Here is a 27,903-nt window from a genome sequence, read left to right as displayed (position 1 = left end):
CAGTGCTGTCCAACACAATTGCACTCTGTTATTCAACCCTCAGGACAGAGACTCTAGAGCCTTCCTTGGTATCTCTGAGTCTTTTATTATTCTGGCGGTTCAGTTCTAGTCCACATCCTATCCTAATCTTCCTGCTTCAATTTGGAGACTTCAAATAGTTGACTCTTTGGCATCTCCCTATGAAATCCCCACTTGAAGTGAGTCAAGCATCTCTTTGTATTGTTGTAAGCACAATAAATCCATTTTCTTGCACCTTTTGACTTTCTACCTCTTTAATAACTTTTAATAACTTCTCCTGGGCCATCTCTGGTTCTCTATATTATTTTTAAAACTTGTTACCCAAAACCACCCACATTGCTCTCATGTGGGTCTGACTAATGCAGGGAAAGTATAAAGAATTACTTCTACCCTCAAGTACTTGACTGGTCCTTCTGCTACTTTATTTAATCCAGCAGCACGAGGAGGGACAGATGCTACTTGTACCGCACCTGATGGATGAGGCCGTTGAGGCTCAAAGAAGTTAAGTAATTTACCAAGGTTCCACCACAAATGAAGTGGCAGATCCGGGATTTGTGCCGAGGTTTGCCTGACGCCAAAGCTCATGCTCTTTCGTTATACACCGTGCCTGCCTTCCTTGCTGGCATTTTGAAAGTATACTTTCCTATAGTCTTGAGAAGTTTTGCAGGACAGGCTGATGCATTTGAAACTTACGGTCAACAGTGACCCTTGGGCTTATTCTGTTATATTTGTGCCTAGCCAGAATTGTGAAGCCCTTCTGCTAAATTCCAGAAACGCTTTCCAACCCTGCAGATACTGTGGGAAAGCCAGCAGGACTGCCCAGCCCTAGCCCTTATAGGGCTATCAGGAGGCCAGAGTTGAGGTCTCTAGGTGTCAGGAGTGACTGTTCTGGAAGGGAGCTTTGTTTCCTGTGGCCCCAGAGTCAGTGGATAACTATCAACCTGAAAACCAGCTATTTCTCAAAGGCTAATAAGGCAAAGTGCACTGTTTGTGTTCCGAGTGGGAGGGGCCAGAAAGGATCCTTGTGAACATGTTAAAAGCAGATCCTGATGTGGATGAACTTGAGGACGTCGTGCTCAGTGAAGTAAGGCAGTCACCAGAGGACAAATACTGTGTGATTCCACCTCTCTGGGGAACCTAGAGGAGTCAGATTCATAGAGGCAGAAAATAAAATGGAAGCTGGGGAGAGCGGGAATGGGGAGTTATTATTTAATGGGGACAGAGTTTCAGTTTGGGAGGATGAAAAAGTTCTACAGATGGATGGTGGTGGTGGTTGCACTTCATTGTGAATATGCTTATTGCTACTGAATCTATATGCTTAAAAATAGTTAAAATAATCAATGATATGTCTGTTTTAACATGGCAAGCACAAACAGATCTTCATATAAAGAAAAATAGCCTACTTAGCATGTGCAATGGGAGGCGTCCCTGGAACCAAGTCTTGGATCCATTGCTCATTCTAGCTTGGAGCCCACAGTTGTTCTTCTGAATCAGCCTCTTAGGAGAAAGGTGCAGGTTTACTGTGCTGAGATGACTGGAGTCCTTTGTGTCCTGACAATTTCTCCATTTAGGAAGTTCTACCAATTTCACACAAATGCCTTTGCCAGGATTTAAACCACTTTTCATGTCTGGAGGAGGGAGTACCTTCACCCCAAGGACTGTGTTATGTGAACCCTTGGTTTATACTAGTTTTTATAAGTCTTATCCCTCTGTCTATCTGGGAGTAGGGCTAAACTTTTCTAGAAAGGGAAACAGGGCCATAAATTCTATTTGGTTGTACCAAAGTAGTTATAGCTTCTTTGGAGACATGAATGAGAATTAGATTGAGCACCCAAACATCTAAGAATGTTTGATCTGAGTTTCATTGACATCCCTAGCCCCTGAAAACCTGATAAATAGGCTGTTTGGAGAAAATTTAGCCAGGGTACATTAGGACTGTCATACACAAAAATTCTCTTTACAGTGTGCTGTTTAGTGTCATTGTGGGTGTATTTGCTTATTTGCCCTGTATATTTTCCTTTCCAGGAATCATTAACCAATGGCAACAGGAATCCAAGGATAAAGTGATTTCCCTCCTGTTAACTCACCTGCCTTTGCTGAAGCCAGGAAACCTTGACGCAAAAGTAGAGTATATGAAACTGCTGCCCCAGATCCTGGCACACTCTATTGAACACAACCAGCACATTGAGGAGAGCAGGCAGCTGCTGTCCTATGCTTTGATACATCCGGCCACCTCGTTGGAAGACCGCAGTGCTTTAGCCATGTGGCTGAATCACTTGGAGGACCGCACATCGACCAGCTTTGGTGGCCAGAACCGAGGCCGCTCGGACTCTGTGGATTATGGGCAGGCGCACTACTATCACCAAAGACAGAACTCCGACGACAAGCTCAACGGGTGGCAGAACTCTCGGGATTCTGGGATTTGCATCAATGCCTCCAACTGGCAGGACAAAAGTCTGGGATGTGAGAACGGCCACGTGCCCCTCTACTCCTCCTCGTCTGTCCCCACCACAATCAATTCGATTGGAACCAGCACAAGTACAAGTAAGTGCCCTGGAAGTCCTTTAAGGCAGTCTGGTTTGGCGACTTGCTGTGTGTGTGTTGCATGTCCTGCTGACGGTGTCTGCTCCGCGTACCCTGTCACCCTGGGAGAGAAGGGCTGATTGGAATTGGCTGTGGGAAGGGGTTCTTTGGACCCCATGTTTGCTGCTCTTTGGCTCTGGAAAGATGAAAATGCTGGGCAGGTAAAAATGATTGATGGTCCCAATTTGGGCAACAAGCAGACCAAAAATAAATAAGAAAGAGGGAAGAAATGGTGAAAGGAGGAAACTTCCTGTTTCCACAGACAGAAGTGCCTTTCACCCACACGCCTTTCACCCTGGGCTTTTGGATTTGCTGAGACACTGATTTACCGTGTGATTCTCTAAACTCAGTTCTAACCCATGGTTAACCAGCCAGTCTCACGGGGCTTTGTGCATTTTCCTTTTTCTTTTCTTTTCATTTCTCTTTCTTTCTTTCTTTCCTTTTTTTTTTCTTTTTCTTTTTTTTTAATTTCACCCTGGAATGTTCCCTCCCCTTGCATTTCCTGGTTTTAATCCCCAGTTGTTGGGGGCACTTTTGCTCCTGACTGGGAGCAGGTTTGCTGACTGCTAATGCTGCTCTGTGCTGTGGCCTGGTGTGAATGCTGGGGACTTCCTGTCGCTCAGTCCAGCCCCTTAGGAGAGGCGGGTCAGGAACTGCTTTGTGGGAGGGGAGAGCAGAGGACAGCCCTCTGCTCTTCTGACCACTAAAGCGGAGAACTGTGCCCACAGTTGGGCACTGGGGCCAGGAGTCCTCTCTGTGGCTCCCCACTAGGCTAAGCAAAGTGACAAACACACCGTTGGTGCCTATAGAAAGTGGCAGTATGGGAGAGAGGCCTGTTGTCAAACAGTATCCTTGATGCCGGTGAATACAGCGTCAATGCGGGGATAACTCTCTCAAAGGAAAGGTTTTGCGATTAGACCTGACATGCCTGTCAACATGCAGGAACCCCCAGTTAAAAGATGGGTGAGGAATAAGAGTTGGCAGTGACGCCTTCTTGGCCTCTACCTCAGCTTGGATCTTTTGGTCACTGGGCTTCTTCAGATGGCTTTCCCCAAGCGTAGGGATATTGGATAATAACTATATTAACTAAAACAGTTCCTTTGTGGAATAACCAAGGAAGTACTTAAGATATTGCATTGACATTGCTACACCATGAGATTTTTTAAAGTTCTGTTTTCAACTTTTACTTTTAGGTATGGTTAACTTGTACATTTTGGGAATTAGGTGGTTACTACATCATTAATTTATTAGGTAAGAGGTTCTGATGGCAGTCAGTCTCTTCCAGCAAGAACAGTTTTCACTAGCCTCTGTGACAGGGAGTGGTGGCGGGGACTTTTAAATCAGACACATGAAGGCGGATGACAGAGTCTCTTGGCCTGAGCTTCCTGAGTCACAGACAGAATCTGGTAATTGTTACAAACCTGTTTAATAGCTAAGAGAGACACAAGCTCCGAGCCACTTGCCCTCGAAAACTTGGTGTTTTAGATTTTAAGGGGTTGAATTTTATGTCGTTTGTTTTGAAATTAGTCTTAAGTCATCATATATTTCTGTCTACTGATTTACACATTCAGAGTCGGTCTTGACAAGATTAGTACTCTTAAGATGGGAGAGATTATAGTCAACAGGCACTTATTTCTGGCTGTGGCCACCCAGCCTGACTGAGAGGAAGAAATTCATAGATAACTGTCATGGCCTTACCAACCTTTGAACCCCTGTGTAATGCTTGAGCTGAAAAGGACTTGGGGGTTTAACCAGTTGACTAGATGGCGTATCTCTGGAAGAAGAAAGGCATTGCAGACCTCTTTCAGAGCATCAGAAAAGAACATAAAAGAGCTCAGATCTCCCCTCCAGAAAATTTCATTCCAACACTTATGCCATATCAACTATAATATCTCCTTAACGAAATGTTAATGTCATTGATGTATTCCGCTATGGTGATTCAGTTGTGTTTGTCCAAACTGCAAACCTGTGGGTCATCGGTCTACTCATGCTACTATCAAATTAATACCAAGCATCTTGGGGGCAACCTGACAGTGGAAAAGAACAAGGACTTTGGCATCAACCCTCTGCTAGGTCCAAATCCCAGACCTGCAATTTGCTAACTATAACTTGGCTGAGTTATTTAACCTCTCTGATCAAGATCCCGACTTGTAAAATGTGAACATTCATGATATCCACCTTCAAGGATTGTGGTGAGGGTAAACAAGATTATGTAAACCCCAAGCCCTGGCCAAAGCAGCCACAGTTAACACTCAGTAGGTGTCTACTAGATGAATAAATGAAAGAAACTGGGAAAGATAGTGAGGAGCAGAGTGTCAACACTGATATCCGGAGTCTGTGCCCTCAGTTTCAGTTCTGACGGCACCTGCCATGGGCAGCTGTCCCTGCGTCCAGCAGAGCCGTGCAGAATAGTCTGGGGGCCTTAACTATGCTGTGACTTTGGCCGTCCCATTGCAATGGAAGGTAAGGCTGTTCCTGCTGCACTGAAGGGCTGTATTTCTTACCTCTTTCAAAGTGGAAAAAAATCTGCACAAAACAACATGATTATAACTGAAATCAATTAGTGCTACACATTTTCAAATTATCAGCCACATTAATGACAGTTAATGAAGGGTAGCTAGAAAGCCGCCCTCTTACGGTTTTTATTTTTGTTTTTAACCGTGGTTTATTCCACTGATATTTTGTTCCTTTGGTCATTGTACCTTCAACAAAGTGCCTTAGCATTTGTAGCTTCCTCCCTGTGTGGATTCCAAATCATTCAACTGCCCTGGAAACAGTAATGTCCACCTACTGTGCACCTAGTGCTGTGAGTCCATGGGAAATAACCAGAAATTAAGATACTGTTTCCTCTCTCAGGGAGCCTATAATATAATTGGAGAGAGAAGATCTCTCGGCCAGTCTCACAATTAAAACTGAAATATTCCTATTCACCAGACATATTATCCATAGAAATTTTACATAACAATTCATGCGTTGTATAAAAGTACAGTAGAATAATAAATACTCTAAGGGCTGCCATGAGCATATAGGATTAAGTGTCAGTCGAATGGGAGTCTGTCCTGTGAGTGCTGTGAATGGAGAGCTCCGTGGGAACAGGAGAAGGCCTGTGCAGAGGAGGTGGGGACGACAGGGGGGGGTCTAGGGAAGGGGCACTCGGGGTAGGAATGTGCATGGGGAACAAAGGGACAGGTTACAGTGGGTAGGAGCACAGAGAAGAGGAAGTAGAAGCTCACCAAGAGAAGAACAGTGAAGGAAGGAGGTAAAAGTAGACCAACGAAAGGGATCTGAGAACCCTGAAGAGGCCACACAGTCCACACCACAGGCACAGGTCATCTGTGGGCAGACCAGATGGGTAGCAAGTGACCAGTGCAGAGTCAGCAAGTTTCAAAAACTCAGTGGGAAAGTAATCAAAGTATCACTAGGGTAGGAGCAGGTACAGAGCAGAAGGAATAGATACTAATGTTCCTAGGTGGGATTATTAGGATTAGGATTCAGTATCAAAGTGGGCTTACATTATTGATTCACTTAGTTGTTCATTCACTTAGAAAATGTTTATCGAGTGCCTACTGTATGCCTAGGCTGCTTGAGGCACTTGGGACACATCAGTGGATGAGACAAAGTTGGCTTCCCTCGTGGCACTGGCAGTCTAGTGTATATGCGTGATAGTTTGTAAGTACATTATACAGTTTGCTAGAGGCTCGTAAGTGACATGGAAATAAGAAAAAGAGTAGGGTAGGGAGGACCAGGCCTAGGTGGTGAGGTGATTATAGTATGAAGTGGGGTGATCAGGGTAGACCTCGTTGAGAAGGTGATGTGTGAGCAAAGACTGGGAGGAGGTGCAGGGGTTAGCCAAGTGGGTACCTGCGGGAACGAGTATCCCAGGCAGAGAAAAGGCTACAGCAAAGACCGCAAGATAGAAGAGTGCCTGGCTTGTTTGGGGAAAAGCAAAAAGGCTGATGGCCGAAGGAGAGTCAGTGAGGCAGACAGTGGGAGGAAATGCTAAAGAGAGAACCGGTAAGGATGAATCCTATGGGGAATTATAGGCTATTGCAAGGACTTTGACTTTTGCTCTCAGTAAAGCAGGAAGCTATTGGAGGATTTTTAGCAGATGAGTGACACGATCTGACTCATGTTTTAAAGGCATCTCTTCGGCTGCCATATTAAGAATAGATTATGTGAGGCCAGGGCAGAAACAGGAAGACCAATTAAGAGGCTATTGCAATAATCCAGGCAAGAGTGAATGATGGCTCAAATGAGGATGGCTCCAGTAGAAGGGTGAGAAGCAGTCAGGCTCTAGGTACATCTCGAAAGTAGAGGCAACAGGATTTCCTGAGAAAATAAATGAGGGGTGTAGGGAAGGAGAAGATTTAAGAATGACTCCAGTGTTTTTTGCCTGGGCAACTGGGAGGGAGGATGGCATTGTTGTCAGTTAAGATGAGGAAAGTCTTCATCAGGTAAAGTAGGTTTTGGAGGAAGCTCAAGAGTTCAGTGTTACGTCCGATCAGTTTGGCGTATATGGTAGACACTCAGAGATGTTGAAAAGGCAATTGCATGTGAGTATGCAGTTCAGGAGAGAGGACTGATCTGAAATAGACATTTGGGGGTTACCAGCAGGTGGGTGGCATTTAGAGCTGTGAGACTAATGAGATTTCCAAGGCACAGATATGAAGAAGATGACCAGGGACCTTTAGCCTAGGCACTTCAACCTGAAGCCTAGAGAAAAGAGGAGGAAGCAGTGAAAGAAACTAAGGAGAAACCATTGAGGATTGGAGGAAACTCAAGTGTGTGTCTTGCAAGGCAAATGAAGAAGATGTTTCAAGGAGAAAAGAGTGATCAACTGAGTAAAATGTTACTGATAGGTCCAATAAGATGAGGGAGGACAAAGAATTGACCATTGGATTTATCAAGGAGGGTGAGTAGAGATAAATAGAGAGCTCTTAGCACATGATAGGCATTTAAGGGATGAAGGAAGTTGAGTCAATGATTCCAAAGAGATTAGAGGTAAAACAGGGAGATGAACAAGCCACAAGCTTGATGTTGGATGTATGTTGACTTTGAGAAGGTATTGAAACATTAAGATGGAGAAAAAATGATGTTTAGAAGGCATTGAAAATAGATGGAGCCACACAGAGTGTTTGAAGGAAGAGATAGGATGAGGCTGAGTAGGGGGCAGAAACTAAATCCTAAGCTAATGAGAATCCACCTATTTTCATCCAGAGGCAAGAGTTTCTTTCATTGATCTGCAGAGGTTAAGTCAAGTAACATCTCAAGGACCTTTGAGCTGGGCCTTTCCTACCATGAGATAAGAGAAGAATGGGTTGGGATAGGGTGAGTAGTCTATTACACAACCTTTGGATTGCATCAAGGTGCTTCAGAAGAGAGAGAAGAGTGTTTTTCAGTACCTTGTTCTCCTTGTAAGGCTACTCAGGGATCTGATGATGGAGAGCAAGAACGTGCAGGTTCTTCTTCATGAGCCTATGGGACCAGAAAGGACCAAGGTGTTGGCTGTCACAGACCTTACACTGGGCTTGGTCTACTTTATCTCAGCTGTCACAGCAATTCGAAGTACAGGGTGCACAGATCCTGGCTTAGCATCTCCAGGTTTGCTTCCAGTCTGAAGTCGGCTATAGAAAAGATAAACCGTTCAGGAAAAGAATAAGTATTTCCTGGCATTCTGAAGAGCCTACAGAATCCCCTTGTGTAGAGGTCAGTGCCATCTTGCTTGCCCAGACTGCCTTTCTGACCCTTTTCCACTCTTCACTGGTGGACCTGGACCTGCAAGGAATCTTTGTGCCACAGCTACAGATGAAATGAACTTGCTTTTATTCAAATCATTGCAATACTTGATTTTTCTTAGCATTCTTTACATTTGGATTTGCAAGCATGCTGACTATTGTTAGCCTAGCATGAGGCAAGAACTCAGAAACTTTGGGTGCCCAAATACTCCATTTGATCCTCTCACTTCTTCCAAGATGTACCATGAATCTGTAGAACCTTGGTATTTATTAATCTCAATTGACTTTTCTTCTGATGATAAAAATAATGCATTCTAAAAGTGGTGGTACCCTAGACCATAAAAAGTAAATTAACAATGATAGCACACACCTACATAGTGTTTACAATATACTAGGTATTGTTTAAAACTCTTTACATAAATATTAACTCATTTAACCCTCATAACACTGTGATGTGGGTAGCATTGTTACCCCCATTTGACAGATGAAGAAACTGAGGCCCAGAAAGTTTAAGTAACTTGACCAATATGACAGACCAACTAGGTGGTTGAGCTGGGATTTGAACCCAGGCAGTCAGGCCCTAGAATCTGGCTTGTAACTTGAGGTTGCATGCCTCTCGCTCCTAATCCTGTCCTCAGAGGTTGACTCAATGACTTGCTAGTAGATGGTTGCTTTTCTCTGACCCTAAATTTGCCTCCACGTAGACCTCCACGGCCCCCTGCAGCCTTGGCGGTCTCCCTGCCTGAATTGCTGCTGCTCTGTGACTCCCTGAGGCAGGGGAGCTGCTGCCGGGCTCTCTCTGCGCTGAACCACACACCTCGGCGGCAGCTTTCAGCATTCGGCGTCACGGTCTTTGGTCAACATGTTCATCTGCCCTTCCCGGTTATGAACTTTTTGAAAACAGGGATTGTGTCTTCTTTGCCCCTATTTCCCGGCACCTAGAACAGTGTGTGGCTCAAAAAAGTCATAGAAATTTTGGAAGTGGCAAATTCCTGGCACGCATTCAGCTTCCACCGTCCCATGGCAGAGCGTTTCTGTTAGATGAGGACTGTCCCTCGCCAAGCCCAGAGGTGGCCTCCGAATCCTCCTCAATATGCCCCTCTGGGCAGCCACTATAATTCAATGAGAGATGGCCTTGAGCTGAAGCCTGTCTGCCCACCCTGCCGAAATGTTTGCCGAACAGTAGGGACTTAATAAATTCCTGGGCTCGCTAGGCAGATGTTCATGAAAACAATGAATTTCCAAAATAAACAAGAAAATGTCCCTAGGAATTCACTAAATATTTGGTGATAATATTGATTATCTAGCCTTCTGTCATGATCATCATGGTGGCATTCATTGTTACTCTTGCTCCTTTTGTAAGTTAATTGACCAAATTGCTTTCAACACTAACAGACTTTTACAAACATACTGTGATCTTGATTATGGAGATAGTTATATTAATTTATACATGTGATGAAATGCCGTAGAGTTATACACAAATTTATACCAAAAAAAAATTAGTGCATGTAAAAACTGCTGAGATCTGAGTGAGGCCTGTGGTGTAGTTAGTTGTTATTGTGTTAATGTAAATTTCCTGGTTTTGATAATGTACTACAGTTATGTAAGATGTCATGTGGGGGGAAGCTGGGTGCAGTGTAGTATTTCCAATTTCTTGTAAATCTATAATTATTTCAAAATTAAAAGTTAAAAAAACAAAAATTACTTGGGGTATCCAAGTAATGTCTAGATTTGTGGAGAAGGGGTTGGTCCTTGTTCTTGGCCTTCCCGAGTGGTAGAGGGGTCCTTCCATTCATAGAAAGGATGGCTGCGAGGCCCCATAGAGCCAACATCTGAAACTAAACTGCTTCAGCAGGCAAAGGGAGGGATGGGAGTGACTCTCAGGACAAGTGGCTCCTTTGGGAGTCCCTGATCTGCAACTGGAAAAAATCCTCCATTTCCCTTGACCTTTCAGAGATATCTGCCTTGTTCATGAAGTCCTTCCTTGTCCCTCTGCCCTTCCTTCACCTTTTCTTGCAAGGCCACCAGCTCCTTCAAGTGCATTTTAATCAGCCTTAAGAACCGTCAGGACACAGATACTCCAGAGGAGGAGAGAGACTGGGCAGCTCTGGGCAGGCCTGGCGAGAACAGAGGCCTTGGCAAGCGGCCTCTTGGAAGCTGACGAGGAAGAGCAGGGCCTGGAGACCCCGATCCTGCCTCACAGGCTGCCGCTCATCTGCCCTAAGCCTGTGGAGCCACTGGTGTAGCTGGGAGTTCTGTTAAATTTTCCTGGAATTATTTTGTCTTTTACCAACAGACTTTCCTTCTTGGTGGAAAATTTCTTCCTCCCAAAAAAATCTAGCCGACCTGGCACGTAACTGAAAAATTCCATTATTTCCTTAACCCCTCATTTGCTCTTCAAAGAGGTAACTAATGAAAGAGTTGGTTTGCCTCCTTCGAGAAGCATTTATAACAGCTGGCATGACATATTTTTAGCGTTAGCTTCCTTCCCCTTTGGGGGAGACTTTTTTTAGTATGGCACTGGCCTTCCTAATACATACTGTGTGTTAGGAAGTACAGCTAAGTGATATCTCAGAGAGCCTGATGTTGCCACTGGCTAATCCTTCTCCCCTTTTCAAGAGTCTGAGGTTTTATAGGACTGTGCTTTTCCTCACCATGCCTAGTGTCTGCTTTCGAAAGCTTGGGAAAGAACAATCAGAACGACACAGTAGTGAGCAAGAAGCCTGCTAGTTGATTGTGCATTGGAATCCCCATTTGGGAAAAGGCAGAGACCTCCATGGGCTGCATGAACCTTGGCTCATGAGGCTGAGCCATCCAGCCCCCATCTAGAGGGAATTTCTTTGGACCTTAGTGACAGTGCAGGTTATTAAACACTAGATGAGCAACAGAGGAAGACAGTTGTGTTCTCATTCTCCACCATACTTTAAAAATAGGATGGATTCTGGCTGCAAGCAGTGGCTTAAGTTGGACTAGCCTGGAAGAGAGGAGGAGGAAGGGGAAGATGAACAAGGTGGCTTCTGTAAGACCCTTTTTGAGCCCTGTAGTCTCATGGTTTCTATTATTTCACAAGATTTAGAGTCATAGTCTAAAAACAGCTGTTCCACACACAAGTGGACAAGAAAACTTTTCACTTTGTACTTACTTGCTTTTTTCTTTTCTCACTTTTAAGATTTCTAGGGTATACTCAGGCTATGCTAAAGGAAGATGTATCATGACTGCAGCTTATACATATTTTTGATATCTTTAATGTCAAGCAAATTAAACCCCTCAATTTCATGGTCTCAGGTACCAAGGTGAGGGTATGTCTTAGTGGCAGCAACTACTGTCAACTTTAGGTGTATTTTCTAACTCTTGAACACTAAATATCATTCCTGCCATCCTCCTGCCCCACCCTGACCCTCAACGTTCTAGTATCAGGAAATCTCAGTTATAAGAGAAGGATATGAAGATGGGGAAGCGAGATGGGCAGAGGGTTCCAAAATCTGGAAAAAGCTATAAAGGGTTTTTGAGGGTTGGAGAAAGGCTAAAACTCCCAGCATACTCTGGGGTAGTTGTTCCTTGCTGAAAGTTTGGACCATTTCCATAAACAAATTCTGTGGCTAGAACTAGACAGTGGAGCCAATGAGAACACAGAGTTTGCCTTAGAGATTTGTTTCACAGCCAGCCTTACTGAGATGTATCCTTTCGGAAAAGCCCAGCAAAACCCATATGGAACTAAAAGATTTATAACAGATTATTTTATGCTGTAGTCTTCTGCTTTGGACAGTAAGACATTGCTATATAAAGGGAATTAATTATAAGACTATGAGTGGCGTTTCATTTTAGATATTCAAGTTGGGGTGGAAACAGTGAGGCAGGCTTGATCAAGTTCGAAAACATAGCTTTGGAGTCAGGCAACTTGCTTGTAACCTCCAGGTCCACCAATAACTAGGTGCGCGGTTATGGGCAAGTTACTTGACCTCTACACCTCTTTTCCTCATCTATAAAATGGGAATAAATTTCAGTAGAAAACCTCTTAATTGATTAATCAGGATGGGTAGTTGATGTGTTCATCATAATAGCTGTTAAAAGCAGGGGATCTTAAGGAATAAGACCTTAGACTTATGATTTTAACTTACAAATATGCATATCCATTTGTATTTTTTTGTATAGCATGATGGCCTTTTCTTTGAGGATAGGGTCCCTGACAGTTTGTTCTTTGTCTTTCCTGTGTAAATCGCACCCTAATGCATTATCATCTCTGATTTCTTTGAAATGGAGCAGGAATTTGAAGGCATTTGCAATAACTATTGGAGCCTAGAATCTTTCTAGATTCTGGTTTTTCTTTTTATAATTTAGCTTACAGTCTTCTCACTCACGCTGAATTCAACAGTAGCTTTTTAAGCAAAAATACTTAATGAATATTTCAAAGTGCTTAAGTTTTCATGCAGTTAACTTTTTAATAACTCATATCTCATTGTTTCTATAACACTTTTTAAAATTATATATTTACAATAAGTATGGCATAAATGGATTTGGGAACAAATTCACCTGACCCTTGGTACACCTACAAGTCAGCTGGTAGGGGCAGAAGGACATATGTGAGTTACAGTCAAAGAGGAGTTGGTGATCTGAGCATCAGTATGTAGTTTAAAGGGAAGGGAGAGGACTAATTGCTCCAGCAAGTTGGTTAAGTGAAGATGAGTTAAGAGAGCTTCTTAGAGTGGTTATGAGGATTAAGTGAGAAAGGTGTGTAATGTGCTTGCCAGTAGGATGGCCTTCATTAATATTGTTATTACTGCACGTATTGTTAATGCCCATAATACTAAGGGGTGCTTCCTCCACCAGCCCAGCCTCTGCTATAAACTATGATTGAATAAGATTCTTAGGGAAGCCCTGTGACAGAGCCATTCCAATACGCTAAATTGAAATCAAGATACTTTGAATCAGTTCTACAAAGAGCCAGCCTTCCACAAATGCCAGTGTTCCCTTAAGGATTGTTCCAGTAATGTATCTTACTAAATACCTTAAGAGGGACCAGATTTTAAAAGAAAAAATAAAGGGAAAGGTAAAGATTTGTTGATGTTGCTTTGTTGGGATCCATTACTAACAGGAATAATTTTTTTTAATTAGTAATAAGTATAGGGACATCATTCACACTTTTAAAAAAGATCTTTAAGTAACAGAATAGGATTTAATAGGGATAAATGAGGCTATGCACACAGATCCAGGCCAGGAAAGTGTGACCAGTCCTAAGAGTGCAGAGTGTTTTGGGAAGAAAAATAGTGTGTTGTAGTGAATCCACTTCTAACACAGTGTGTGATTTTAAACTCTCGGGAACTCCCACTTCTTTACGAAGCCCTGGGGTTGGATGACCCCTAAGGATCCTTCTCGGCACGTTCGCTCTATATGCTTCCAAGGTAGAAGACTCTCAGCTCCCGGAGTGCTGGTGAGTATACAGCACTCCTCCCCCTCAGCATATTGGGGTGGGTGGGCGAGGAGGGTGAGATGTCTCAGAGAAGTGGGATGTGTCAAAGCCGGGAAGAGAGCCTCCTGCTATGTTCAGCATTAACTACATACTCAGGGAAAATAGGATATGGTTTTCCCCCCTCATTTTAAAAAGAATGTGAACACCAGTAACTGCTACCTGTAGTGTGGAACCAGGAAGTCTGGCAGACAGAGTTTGAGTGGGGGAATTACTTTTCACTCTGCTGTTTGAAGTAAGTACGATGTGAATGCCATATATTACCTATTGAAAACATATAAAATGAAGAAGATATGAGATGTTAGTGAAGAGAGAGGGGAAAAACAAAATATCCTAAAAGAAAAGACAGGGTGATTTAGCCTGGAGTGACAATGCTAAATAAGGAGTGATTTGATCATTTAGAGACATATTAAAGTTAATTAATAGGAAAGGGAAGATCATGAATTCCTTAGCCTCTGCCATATACAAAGAAAAGAAAATTGACATAAAATACTGGTTAAGGTCTTGGTGATGATGAGATTCCAGAGCATGCTACAGTTACAAATGTGGATTCTCTATCCTTTCTTATCTTAAAGAGAAAAAAATTAGGGTCGCCAAAGTTCAGTTGACTGGCACCTGGATCACAGCCCACTTGACAGCCATTCTTGCTCTGTGATTGCAGTTTCATCATGATGGGATTCCTCTGGAAGAAAAGTGGACTGTTTGAAGGTTCTTTGTTAAGATATCTGATCAATATTTGGCGTGTTACTGGTCCTACTCATGTGCCACCAAGTCAAACATTTCCATGGTGGGAGCAGAGACATGCAATTAGACGTGTATCTCTCAGTTCCGGTTTCCTGAGATGCTGTCTCTAATTAGTGCTGATGGATACGTGGGCCACCCAACACTGTCTTATAGAACAGGAAATTAAACTTCTTATGAGACAAGGGCTGACTAGAGGGTAAGTAGTGTTAAGAAACTGAGTGTGTTCTTTTTATCTCTTATTAGCATTAAGGTGAAGAATATGAAAGAAAACGCATACTAGAGAGATAGATGCCTCATTTTACACAGTGGGTGTATTTCTAAAAACTTGCCTGAAATGACTTTTAAAAAATTTTTTTATTTGACACATAATAATTGTGCATATTTCCAGCCTGAGCAAGAGTGAGACCCCGTCTCTACTAAAAATAGAAAGAAATTATCTGGCCAACTAAAAATATATATACAAAAAAATTAGCCGGGCATGGTGGCGCATGCCTGTAGTCCCAGCTACTCGGGAGGCTGAGGCAGTAGGATCGCTTAAGCCCAGGAGTCTGAGGTTGCTGTGAGCTAGGCTGATGCCACGGCACTCACTCTAGCCCAGGCAACAAAGTGAGACTCTGTCTCAAAAAAAAAAAAAAAAAAAAAAAAATAATTGTGCATATTTATGGGGTACATAGAGATGTTGTGATACATACAGTGTGCAGTGATCAGATCAGGGTAATTGTCATATCCATCATCTGAAACATTCACCATTTCTTTTTATTGGGAACATTCAGTATTCTCCTCCTAGCTATTTGAAACTATGTAATATATTGTTGTTAACTATATCCATCCTACAGTGGTACAGAAAACTAGAACTTATTCCTCCCATCTAGCTGTAATTTTGTATCTTTAACAAATCTCTCCTCATCCCCTCCTTCCACCTTGCTTTCCCAGCCTCTCATGTTCTCTGGTCTACTTTTTATTTCTATGAGATCAACTTTTTTTTTTAGCTTCCACATATGAGTGAGAACATGTGGTGTTTAACTTTCTATTCCCAGCTTATTTCATGTAATGTCCTCCATTTCCATCCATGTTGCTGTGAATGACAGGATTTCATTCTTTTTTATGGCTGAATAGTATTCCATGGTGTATGTATATACTACATTTTCTTTATCCATTCCTCTGTTTTGGACACCTACGTTGATTCCATATCTTGGCTATTGTTAATAGTGCTACAATAACATGGGGGTACAGCTGTCTCTTTGGTATACTCATTTCCTTTCCTTTGGATACATGCCCAGTAGTGGGATTGCTGGATCATATGGTAGTTCTATTTGTAGTTTCTTAAGAAACCTTCATACTGTTACCATAGTTTACATTCCCACCAACAGTGTATAAAAGTTACCTTTTCTCTGTATCCTCACCAGAATTTGTTTTTGGGTTTTTTTTTTGTCTTTTTGATAATAGCCATCCTAACTGGGGTGAGATGATATCTCATTGTGGTTTTGATTTATGTTTCCCTGATGATTAGTGATATTGAAAATTTTATCATATATTTGTTAGCCATTTGTATGTCTTCTTTTGAGAAATGTCTGTTCAGATCATTTGCCCATTTTTAAATTGAATTGTTTGTTTTTTTTGCTGTTGAGATGTTTATGTTCCTTGTATATTCTTGATATTAATCCTCTATCAGATGAATAATTTGCAAACATTTTCTCCCATTCTGTAGGTTGTTATTTCACTCTGTTGATTGTTTCCTTTGTTGTTCAGAAGCTTTTTAGTTTGATATAATCCCATTTATTTAGACTTTTTATAAAACAATCAAATTATTTTCCCATCGACTAAAAGTGCGATTCAAGGTATGAATTTTCTTAGTTGCTAATTAATCTTTCTTGGCTGGAACTCTTAAAATATGAGGTTAAGGTCCTCAATTCCTGAGATTCTCTATCAAATTAAAATAACAAATATTGAAAGAATTTCTACAGGTGATTTTTTTTTTGCTGTGTGTATGATAGTCGTCTGATTGTTCTGTGTATGTTGGGATTATTTAGGTGACTTTTGTTTCACCATTTTTAACAAGTCACATTCATATGAAGCTGGATGGGCAGGGCAATACATTTCTAAATCCCGAATACATAAAGGAGTATCTAACGAGAGAGCACTTGCGGAGGAGACATGTTGATGTGAGGGCTTGGCCAGAATACTGCCTGGGTCTGCCTCCAGTGGGTGTACTGGGGGGTGCTCAAGACTTCAGCATGCTTGGAAAGTTGGAAGAATTTGGGTGTAGTCATTAGGCCTCAGGGAGCTAGACTGTGAGAAAGGGTATTATTGTTCACATATGTTCATCATTATTCAGGAGATCATTTTGTGCCTGTGATACTGTCATTAACTCTACTCAGTTCAGTGGCATAATTTTAACACTACAACTGAATGTTATATACAGGTATTAATCTAAAAATCAGAGCTCCCTACAAGTACAATAATGGCATCTTGGGGTAAAAATGACCACATTTGTACATTTGTTTACCTTGGCGTTATAGCTCCAAATTCACCTGGAATCTCAAAACATTGTGTGATAAACTTCAAAGTCTGAGAGTTCTTGATTACCAAGAGTAATCTCGTACTTTGGGTGTGAGATTGACAATGTGATTGAGGCCAGCCAGTCCCTAAAGGTGCATCTGAGCTGCAGATCCTAAATTCAAGGTAAGCATCTTTGCACTGTTGTGCAGGAATGAGTGTTGTCAATTCTCAGAGAAAGTGAATGTCTTACAAGCAAATGATGTGTTGCTTGAAGGATTTTTTTTTCAATCTATGACATTTGTGAAAAAGAATTTAAAGCTTTGTATGGTCACGGTTATTTCCCCAATTTTCTGTTGGTAATATCTCTCTCTCTAGCCAGAGACAGCTGCATAATTTTTATTTGCTTCTAAGAGCTATTCCTTTGCTCCTCTTCCCCCAGCCACTCAATCTGTATGCAGTTCAGACAGGAGGCTAATTATGGGGTACTGGAGAAGCAGTTGCCCAGAGAAAAGCTCTTTAAGTGCTCAACTCAGATAGTGCAGTGCTGGGGTCATGCTCGCCACCATCTCCTCATTCACGTCCCGTGTCTGTATGTGAGCCGCCTTCCATTCTTTTGCAGTTGCATGAACAAACTTTTTAGGAAGGTCAACACAAGGAATAAATGCTTTCTCTCAAAGAACAGAGAGCAAGGAAAGGATTTAATGTTTTCTTCTTGGAACTTCGCTGCAGCAAAAATAGCCACAAAGTGGCCGAGAGAAAAAGATACGCTTGTATCCTTAACCATGGCTTTGTATTTTGGGCTACCCCTGCAATGGTTTAGGAGCAAGAAGCTTTGTACACTGAGGAGGCTGAACTCTCAAACTGGTGTTATTCTAAGCAAAAAGGCTGCCGAAATTTCTTGGCCCAGAAGATTGTTTTTGCCTGTAGGTTAGTGTTTTTTAACTCCATTACATCATATTGGGTAAATGGTTTACTTCTGGGGATGTTAACCCTATAAGACCATTTTGCCACTCTAAATGATGCAGACTGAGAGAAATGAAGCATTTGCTGGGTGGTTTACTTAAGAACCCTGAGTTTGGGAAAGAATGGTGCAAAGGAACACCTCTGCCCTCTCCCCACCTCTCTTAGATCAGCCGACTTAGACTCAGCCTCTTGGAATCATCCACATTGGCAAGGATTTGAATGGGTCTTTGGCTGAGCTGCTGGAACTCTAGAAGAAACTTGCTTGGCACCCAGATTTATCTCCAACTTAAAGAATCTCAATGTCAAGTCTATCCAATTGGAACTCTGGTGAAATTCCTGCCTAAAACGAGTCCATGAGGCTCCCATCGGGAATCGTGTCTCTAAGCCCATGACAGAGTAGAGTTGAGGTCTTCCTTTGGTGCTGAAGAAGTTTGCTTTTCCTCAAGTCCTAAAGTTCAAAGTTGAATCTGACTTTCCAGAATTGCCCCTGATCAATCCACAAGTCCCAAATCTAGCAATGGAAGTGACCTGGTTTCTGGGATCAAAGGGAGAATTGGAACACACGACCCCACATTCTTGACATTCCCTTCTTTGTTATACTCTGGTTCATTCAAGAACATGTACTGGTGGCACAGATCTGGCAGTGTCACTAATATGCTGGATGGCAGAAGCAGAGTCCAGAAAGATTTCACGCAATATCAAATTATAGTTCAGAACACATGCTTTGGAGTCAGACTGACCTGGGTAGAGTCCCGGTTCTACTGATTACTAGCTGTGTGATCTTGAAGAAATGCACTAACCTCTCTGTTGGCCTTGATTTCCTCAAGTTAAAAAGGAGGTAATAAGTGCCATCCATAAGTGGTTGTGAAAGTGGTCTCTGGGTCTAAGTAGTCTTTTTCTTGAACACAACCTTCTTGGAGCCTTCTATCCTCCTACTCCCATCCGTGCCAGTTACCCTCAGCCTGGCCCTCCTAGTCTAAAAACTTGTGCTTCTTTATTTCTAGAAAACTTTCTTGGATCTTAAAAATAATTTCCTTTCTTTAATTTTCTGTCTTCTCTCTTTAAAGAACTCCTTTAAATCAGATAATAGCTCTTCTCTATTGATCCTCTAATTTCCTTAATGTTTCCTTGCCTGTTTTCTTTTTCTTTTTCTTTTTCTTTCTTTCTTTCTTTCTTTCTTTCTTTCTTTCTTTCTTTCTTTCTTTCTTTCTTTCTTTCTTTCTTTCTTTCTTTCTTTCTTTCTTTCTTTCTTTCTTTCTTTCTTTCTTTCTTTCTTTCTTTTTTTTTTTCAGTCTACATCCAATCTTTCTGTTCTACTCTCTGGGTGATTCCTATAACTTTATCTTCCAAACCTACCATATAATTTTAAGTCTCTGCTGTCATATTTTTAAATTGCAAGAGTTCATTCTTGTCCTTTGAGTATTCCTTTTTGTATTGCATTCTGTTCTTGTTTCATGGATACAAAATCTTTTCTAATATCTCTGAACATAGTATCTTTGATTTGGAGTTTTGTTCTGCTCCCAACATTGTCTGTGCTTCCTTGGAGTTTCTTTTTGTTTTGGACTCTGTCTCTCAAGCAAGAGGCATTCCTTAGTTATCTGTTGATGCTTGGCTTTCCTTTTATTTAAGAGGAAGGCACTAGAGGCCAGGTGAGTGGTTCACACCTGTAATCCTTGCACTTTGGAAGGCAAAGGTGGGAGGATCACTTGAGGCCAGGAGTTTGAGACCAGCCCGAGCAACATAGCAAGCCTCCATCTCTACAAAATATAGAAAAATTAGCCAGGCATGGTGGTGCATGCCTGTAGTCCCAGCTACTCGGGAGGCTGAGGCAGGAGAATTGCTTGAGCCCAGGAGTTTGAGGTTGCAGTGAGCTATGATGATGCCACTGTACTCTAGTGCAGTGACAGAGTGAGTGTCTTAAGAAAAAAGAAGAAGAAGAAGAAGAAGAAGAAGAATTTTGTGTATGTAAATTTCACCAGAGGGAGATCACAGACTTGGCCTGGCTGTTTCTTAGGGGCTCACACATATACCATCTGTAATTCTTTTCTTGTAGACTAGCTCATTACCCTTAGAGGAATCCTCTAGCCTCCTCCTGGGAGATACAAGCCTGGCTGCCAGGGTTCTTGGGGCTGTTAGGAGTAAGGTGCTAAGACAATAGTTACCTGGTTGTGTGGGGTAGGGGAGCGAATCTAAGGGTCTTCCTGTACTTTAGACATTCTTTCTAACAAACCTATTTTCTTTTTTTTTTTTCTATACACAAAACACTGACCCAGAAACAGGTTGTCCACGAATGGTTTAGCACCAGTTTCCTCAAACCTCCTCTATTTTCAGCCCCTCCCTGCACCCCTGCCTTTACAGGTACCTGGTCTCCGAGTTCTGGGTTTCTCGGGAGTTCTATCACGCGCCCCCTTGCTACAGGAATACGAGTCACCTTTCTTTGGTCTACTGAGTCGGTTCTCCTATGTCCTGCTGTTTTCCAGCTTCCAACGTTTTGATGACTTTGGTGGTCTGCTGATAATCCTATCATCTCCTGTCATCTTCTCTCCTGCATTCTTTGTCCTCATGGGTTTATGCCTTTGCTGTTATTTTAGTGAGTTTTCAGAAGGAACAGAGACAACTTTTGCATAAATAGGCAGTCTATTTTAATATGGCTACTTGTTTATTATCTGTCTCTCCCACTAGGATATAAATCACAAGAGATCAGGAACCTGGTCTCAATCACCGCAGTAAGCTCATTGTCCAAAACACTGTCTGGCATATCGTAGGTGTTCAGTAGATGCTTGTTGAATGAATAAATGAGTGAATATATACATGAATGAATGGCATGTACATAGATCTCTTTGTATAGCACCTAGAACCCAATAAGTAATAACTTTCTTACCCGTAATTATTTCAATCTTTGAGGGTTAGGTAGTGAAACCAAACTTTATGCTACTTGGAGCCATTGACTTTTGATGGGGATAAATCTGTCTGTCTTAAATAAAAATCTTTAATGGGGAGTGACAGAAATACCTTTACCTCCCTAGAGCTTCCTCTTCAAGCTCTCGCTTTTCCTGATAGTGATCTTCCCGCCGAAGCTCCCATTATTACTAATATGTTGCCTGCTTCCAGCAGTTAAAGTAAGGTCGGCGTTTGGAAGGTTAGAGACTGCCCGATGATCACGTTGCCAGGTGGATGCAGACCTGGAACCAGAGCTCAGTTCTGCTCAGCGGCAAAGGCACCTTCAGCCCATCTCTTTCCTTCCTTCAGTTTCCATTGTCTTCTCTGGAAACTTGGCTGAGGAGAACAGAAAGATTGATTAAATTATCCCTGAAGTTTTTTGTGGGCTCTAAAATAACAGATCTGTTTAATTTTAAAGTGCCAGTAAATATTAAATAACCATCTCTAAGGTCTAGGTCTTACAAATAGTGACATCCCTGTGAAAATGGTCAGTCTTTTCAAATGACAAATTGGCCAATTCGTGAGATATAGAATTCGGTACATAAATGATGGCTTCTAGTAGTCTCCATATAGACATCCTGTTGTAAACCTGTACATAAATGTGTTTTCATAATAAAAATCTCAGAATTAAATACAAATACAACCCAAATGGATTAATAGGATTAACTATAGTGGAGAAACAAGTTTTCCATTGGTGACTTCCACTTTGAAGAAAGTGTTGCTTTTTCCAATCCACAAACAATTCACATCAGTGGTGGCAGTCCTTCTCACCAGTTAGGCAAAAATGAGAGGGTCCCATATATGTCTAGAGTGGTGGATGGCTAATATGAGAAGGATAAGTACATAGAGTACTAAGACCTGGAAAATCCCAGCCCAGTATAAAGATGTGACAGCTCTGGTTCTAGAAAAAACCTTGATGGTTTGGTGAGGATCTAGTTCCTGCTGTGTTTGGAATATACTGTGAGTGCTCATACAAATCTGTAGGCTCAACATTTGGCTCTCACATTGTTTAATTCTGGTGTTATATAAGGGATTATCTGTTCTAGATCACAGACTTGTTTTTCTACACCTTGCTATCAGTGACATTGATATGAAAACTAATATATGAACGACGAAGACCAAAAATATTGGGGTTCTAGTCTAAGCTTCAACGTCAACTTTGTTGAGCAACCTCGGGCAATTGCTGTATCTCTCCAGCTCTTTGACTGGATAAAATGGCAAGGGGAGTGGCTTAGATATTAATCTAATCATATTTTTAACATCCCTTCCTTCTTTAAAGATCTGGAATTTTGAGGTAATTCAGGAGTAAATAAATGAGGGGGACAAACTGCAGTATTATTCATGCCTTCCAGTCATCTGAAAATAATGTTCTTGGAGAAAGGGCTCAAGAAATGTGGCACCATCATTAAAATTCCATCAGGACCAACTCCATTGGGCACCCAAACAACAGCAACAGCATCTACTTTTCAATAAAATGTTGGTATTGCTTCTACCAATTTTCATGAGGGCTTGACTCAGGAATGAAAAGCTCTGTGTGGACCCCATCTGGCACCTGGTGAGTCAGTGTTCATTTCAGGGGGAACCATTCTTGAAGCACAGCTTTTCGTTTAGGGAAACATCATGGTTATCTTATATTTTTAAAGGAAAAAAAAAATCTATGTTGTTTCTCTTAAGTCTGCTGCTCCTCCAGCATTTAATTTGAAATAAAAAGATCCTGGTTTGGCGGTTTTTTTAATGTAGATGCTTGCCTAACTCTGCCCACACATGACCAAAACCATAGCTTTGTGAGCCATTTGGGGAAACCCAAATGGAAAAGAGATGCTCTCCATGTGGTTGAGCAGGTGATTTCTAATTCAGTTGTAGGGAATCATTATGCTACTCAGAGCCATGGATTTTAAATGATTGCATGGAATAGCCAACTTGCATCCAGGGAAACAATGTGTACATTGCCACAGAAGCAAGAGAGAATAGCTGTTTTGACTTTCATGTAGTTCTGATACTGTCACTCTGAAATGGAAGCCTCAGAGAGGCATCTTGGTCCTGGTGCATTACCACCTCCTCAAAAACTCTCATTGGTCCTTGAGATACTGTGGCAAATGAATCGAAATTGAAATCGCCTAAGATTTTTGCTTCCTTCAGCAATTCTTCACCTTCATGTAAAGTGTTACTTAGAATATTAACACTGCCTTGCAGCTCCTAGCTGCTGTGTGCTTCTAGATGATGGGTAGAAAATACTGTTCATCTGTGCAGCCCTGTCTTTTGTGTATACTCTTTCTGGCGTCTGTAGCCCTAGTGCCTATGACAGTACGCTATGCATCGAGATGCTCACTGTTGGTTGAATGAGTGAATAAATAAGGAGATTAGCTTAAATGCTTTCTCTAGGAAGGGAAAAAGTAATATATTTTCATTTCAAAAGGCATCTTCCCATACATCATCTCAGTAGGTCTTCATCATCATCCTTCTTAGTGTTTACCATATGCCTGGCACAGGGCAGATGCTCAGCAAATATTGGATGGATGGGTGGGTGGGTGGATGGATGGATGAACGAACCATGCAGGGAGCATCCATTCATGTGGTCCCCAGAGCAACCCTGGGAGGTAGGTAGAGTATGTATTGCCAGTGTTGCAACTGTTCTCCAAATGAGTACACTGAGGCCCTGAGAAACTAGTGGACTTGCTTGGAGTTTTGGATATTGATTAATCAGTGTCAAGTTTAATAGTCTAAGTCCAGAGTTCTTTCTGCCATGAGAAGCAATGTGGTGTTGGGCTTAAGCACACAGGCTTGCAAGTCAGAGAACCGTGGGCTTTGAACCCTGACTCTTGCTACTCCCTAGCTGCCTGATCTTTGACAAGTCCCTTGTCCTCTCTGCACCTCAGCTTCCTATCTGGGAAATGGAGGCGAGGGGAGAGTAATGACAGAACCTACCTCATAGGGCATTAAATGAAGATGAAATGGCACAATGTGTGTACATGTTTAGCTGAGTACCTGACACATAGTCGGCACTGGCTGACAGTAGCTGACACTGTTGTGGTGTCCACTCCCAGGTGGCCTCTTCCTCAGAGGACGAAGGACTGGGAAAGGTGGTCCTCAAAGGGGAGGGGGGGTCTTCGTGTTGCATTTGGGGAAATGACAGTATGGTATCTGCAGCCCAGGGCAGGGAAGAAGGAAACACAACAAAGAAAATCCATTCATTCAGTCACCCTCCCAGGAGAACCTAAATGTACAGAGGGAACAAGAGCATTGGGGAACCAGGAATAGGGAGGAGGGGTGTAGTTAAGGGCATTCCGTTCTCCAGAATCCAGCCCTTGGTGAGCAGCTGGCAGCTCCTTTACCCTGACACCCTGGCTGGCTATTCTATTGGTACTGCAAGGCAGACTTTTAAAAATACGGAGAAATAAATAACCTGGGGACAATAATACCTCGTCCAGATGAGCTGGGGTGTGAGAAAGAACTGCACTGCATAAATACACTAAGAGCATCATAGCAGACTGGCTCTGGGAGGGGCTGAGACTATCATCTGAGGAGCTGTAATGGCTGTTTCAACCCTGTGCCCTCAGCTTTTAGAGCGTGTCACATGGTGGGCGCTCCACAAATGTCTGATGAATGAAGGAATTCACACGCTCCAACCTCTTGTTTTGCATATGAGGAACCCACTGTCACCCACCCATCAAATAGATTCTCAGCCTGAATTTCTTCATATAATGGAGATACTTAGAATCTTTAATAAGGCTTCCAGTCAATCAGTATTGCTTACAAATGTCAGGACAAAGAGACGCTCTTGTGAGTTCTGGGCACTGAAATTTAGGTGAAAAGGGGGGTGATTCATGTGTCCTGATCCTCCAGAAAATAGCTGTGAAATGTGAACCCTTAAAATGTGTGGGAGGAAAGGAAAAATCAAGTTGAGTCTGAATTAAAGGGAAAAGATGCCGATCAGGGCGGGGCAGTTTGTCAGTGTAGGTAAGCATTCTGAAAGAGCAAGGTGAACATTCTACTTGGCATGACAGATCATGGTGGAAAACTCACCTCTTGTAAAGCTGTGAAACACTATCAAGTAATCAGAGAGATTTTTTCATGTTCCACGTAATAAGCTGAAAATGCGGCATGAGTGTCCTTAGATAAGCTAGAACTTTGAGATGATTTTTCCATTAGCAGTGTTAGGGTATACTGGGTTCTTTTCACTCTGACAACTAACAACTGGTATTTCTTAGCACTTTGAAATTTGCAAAACACTTTAATGTACATTAAATGATTAGATTTTTTCCCCAGCAATCCCATAATGTAGCTTTTGATGTCAACTAATGGGGAAAACTGAGGCACGGAAGAGTCACGTGAATTCCTACTCAAATCCCAAACTCTTCTCACTCCAGCAGGCTGCTTTCGTTTGGGTTGATGCCTGCCCCAACATCAAGTATAAGCCAGCAAGAGCTGGGTGTGTATTTGGTGCATGTTAACCTTGAACATGCACACAAATCCCCTTAACCTTGAATGTGCAAACAAGATCTGTTAAAATGCAGATCCTGGTTCACAAAGTCTGGGGTGAGGCCCAAGACTCAGCCTAAGAAGATCCCAGGTGATGCCAAGGCTACTGGTCCATGGATCTAGAACAGTTTTTTGCTATTTATGAATTGAGTATACTCTTACGAGCTGAATTTTCAGTCTGAGAGAAAATCTGCCTGGAGCTTTCTACAGCTGATTCTCGTTCAGAGGGGGCCTGAGGCTGAGCGCTGACCCTCCCTCTTCCTGCTCAGCAAAAGTGAAAATAGCCACACAACAAGAGGCAGGCACTGTTGCCTAGGAGTCAAAACATTTATCTAGGGAGTCTCTAGAAATTTCTGTCCAGGTACTATGTGGGTTGGAACTCTGCTACCAAAATATCATTTATTTTATCTGGAGAGCAGGGCACAAGGTATAAAATCCTGGGCTGAGAACCTGAGCAAAATTTGACGTGTGAACCCAAAGCAAACATGGTATTAGTTGGTGGGAGACATGAGGATTTGAATTTTAAAAGCCACTTGAAACATAAACAAGATGCCCATTTTTTAAAGGTGTCTTACTAAGGCCAAGCAGAGGCAGCAGCCCATCTGGGGAGGTTTGAAATGTGCAGGACGTGGGACAAAGATTGAGGGAAAGACTGAGGCGGGAAGACAGCTCCCCGCGGTGGTCCCCCGCCCTGGCTAGCCATTGAAACCCCAGGTGCATCCCAAAGTGCAGACGCTCTCGCTCTGCTGCAGGCATTCTCAATGACTTGTCTGGGGTGGGGTCTGGGCATCGGGATGTTTTTTAAAGACTCAAAGGAGGTTAAATGTGCAGCCACGGTTGAGAATCGCTGGCCTAAGAGAAAAATGCAGTGGGTTGCAAAATGGGAGGTGGAGTGAAGAGTTTGCATCATATATTCATATAGTCCCTTCTCATTCTCGGTAATTACTATAGAATTATAAAGTCGCTGTGAACACTGAATTATTGAACACTGAATGATCGCTCTTGGGGGAAATACAGGGTTAGGTACCTATTAATACAAACCTCTCGCCACAATATTTTTGTCAACCACTCGTTACATAATGTTGTTATATGTGTGTTTCTGTTTAAAGACAATTCATTTAATATCTATTATTGACTCATTAACATTGAACCCACAACCAAGAACACTAATTCATGCCCGAACGAAGCTTATCTAGCACATGACAGCCTTTATGCTCTTTGGAACACTAGGCAGCACTTCAGCACTCTGCGTAGGGGCCATTACAAACAATGAAATCATCAACAAAAAGCACAAAAATGTGAAAAATATGGCACTAAATAGACCACAGAAAGAACACTTGTTTACAGTAGGAGAGCTCCAACAAGAAGGCAGAGCATCGCTTTGTTTGAACCCCGCTAGGAGCAAGTGTGTGGGGCGACTCAAATTCTCTGCCATTGTGTGTCTGAGAATGACCACGAAAAGGCCATGAGTATTGATTCAAGGGTCACAAATAAATTTTAGCAAGTAGGTAAATTCACAAGTATGGGAACCGTGAATAGTGGTGATTGATAGAATGTAAGACATGCACATGAACACACACGCAGTTTGTCTGCCGGTGAGGGGAGGGGACCCGCAGTAGACGCCGAGCAGCAGGGACCCAGCCCCCGGACCTGAGCTGGCTCCGGCCCGCCTGCCCTCCCGCCTGCTCTCTTTGCTGCCAAGCTCTGTAGCTCCAGACAGCCCCCTCCGTTTCCCATCCAATAAGAAATGAATGCTGTTCAATTCCTGTCCTTAAACTGGAACAGTCCTGGGCGCTGAATTATGCCAGGAACCTCGAGCTTGCCATGTCTCTGGAAGTCTTTTATTGCGGGGCTGATTTATAATACCCAAGTAGATGAGTTGAGAGCGATTACGTAAACGCTGCTTCTCTAGGGTAGAGAAGAACGGTATGAAAAATGCAGTGCCAAGTCAAAAATTCAAATCGTTATGTGTAATTACAGACCACAGTAAATCAATTTTACAAACACAGTACCAATCTCACTGCGTTCCAACACCCACAGGGCGAGAATTCGGGAGGAGGCTGAAGGTGAAGTGTAAGTGGGAACTGGGGTGTGTGCAGCCTCAAGAGCTTGTCTTGAATCACATGGTTATTCAATCAAAGGTAATTAAGAAGCCAGGAGAGCCTAAGCCATCCAATTTCTCCTAATTAGCAACAAAAAAAAAATCATCTAATTAGCAGTGTAAGCTCAAATTGTGGTTTTTTTGAATGGTCATTTATGTGTATTGTTACATTTGACATGTGGATTGAATGATTTAATGAAAACAAGAACCAATTCCCTAATCAGTAAATTGCCCTGCTAGTCGCCATGCTGAGAATCTCCCGCTCTCGTTCCTTTATCAAGGAGCTAAGTTAAGAATTAGTCAAGACGACATAGTACATTTCTAATTATTTATAACCCTTCCCCTAAAACTAGAAAGAAAAGAAAAAAGGTTGTTGT

General features: G+C 42.4%; 1 protein-coding gene across 5 annotated transcripts in view; it reads left to right on the top strand.

Moving 5' to 3' along the window:
- SAMD4A (sterile alpha motif domain containing 4A) overlaps nt 1–27,903 on the top strand; it is a 207,873-nt gene that overhangs the window by 117,522 nt on the left and 62,448 nt on the right. For 4 of the 5 annotated variants that reach the window (XM_045566851.1, XM_045566875.1, XM_045566858.1 and 1 more), the window contains one exon: nt 2,044–2,562. In XM_045566851.1, the coding sequence (XP_045422807.1) occupies nt 2,044–2,562 (519 nt within the window). Of the gene's footprint in view, nt 1–534; nt 581–2,043; nt 2,563–27,903 lie in introns of those variants that run through there. The other variant, XM_045566867.1, reaches the window with a different exon arrangement.

Source organism: Lemur catta, chromosome 1 (genome assembly GCF_020740605.2).
Source record: "Lemur catta isolate mLemCat1 chromosome 1, mLemCat1.pri, whole genome shotgun sequence".
Lineage (NCBI taxonomy): Eukaryota > Metazoa > Chordata > Mammalia > Primates > Lemuridae > Lemur > Lemur catta.
The sequence above is the reverse complement of the archived record's forward strand: the minus strand, read 5'-3'. Positions and strand labels throughout refer to the sequence as shown.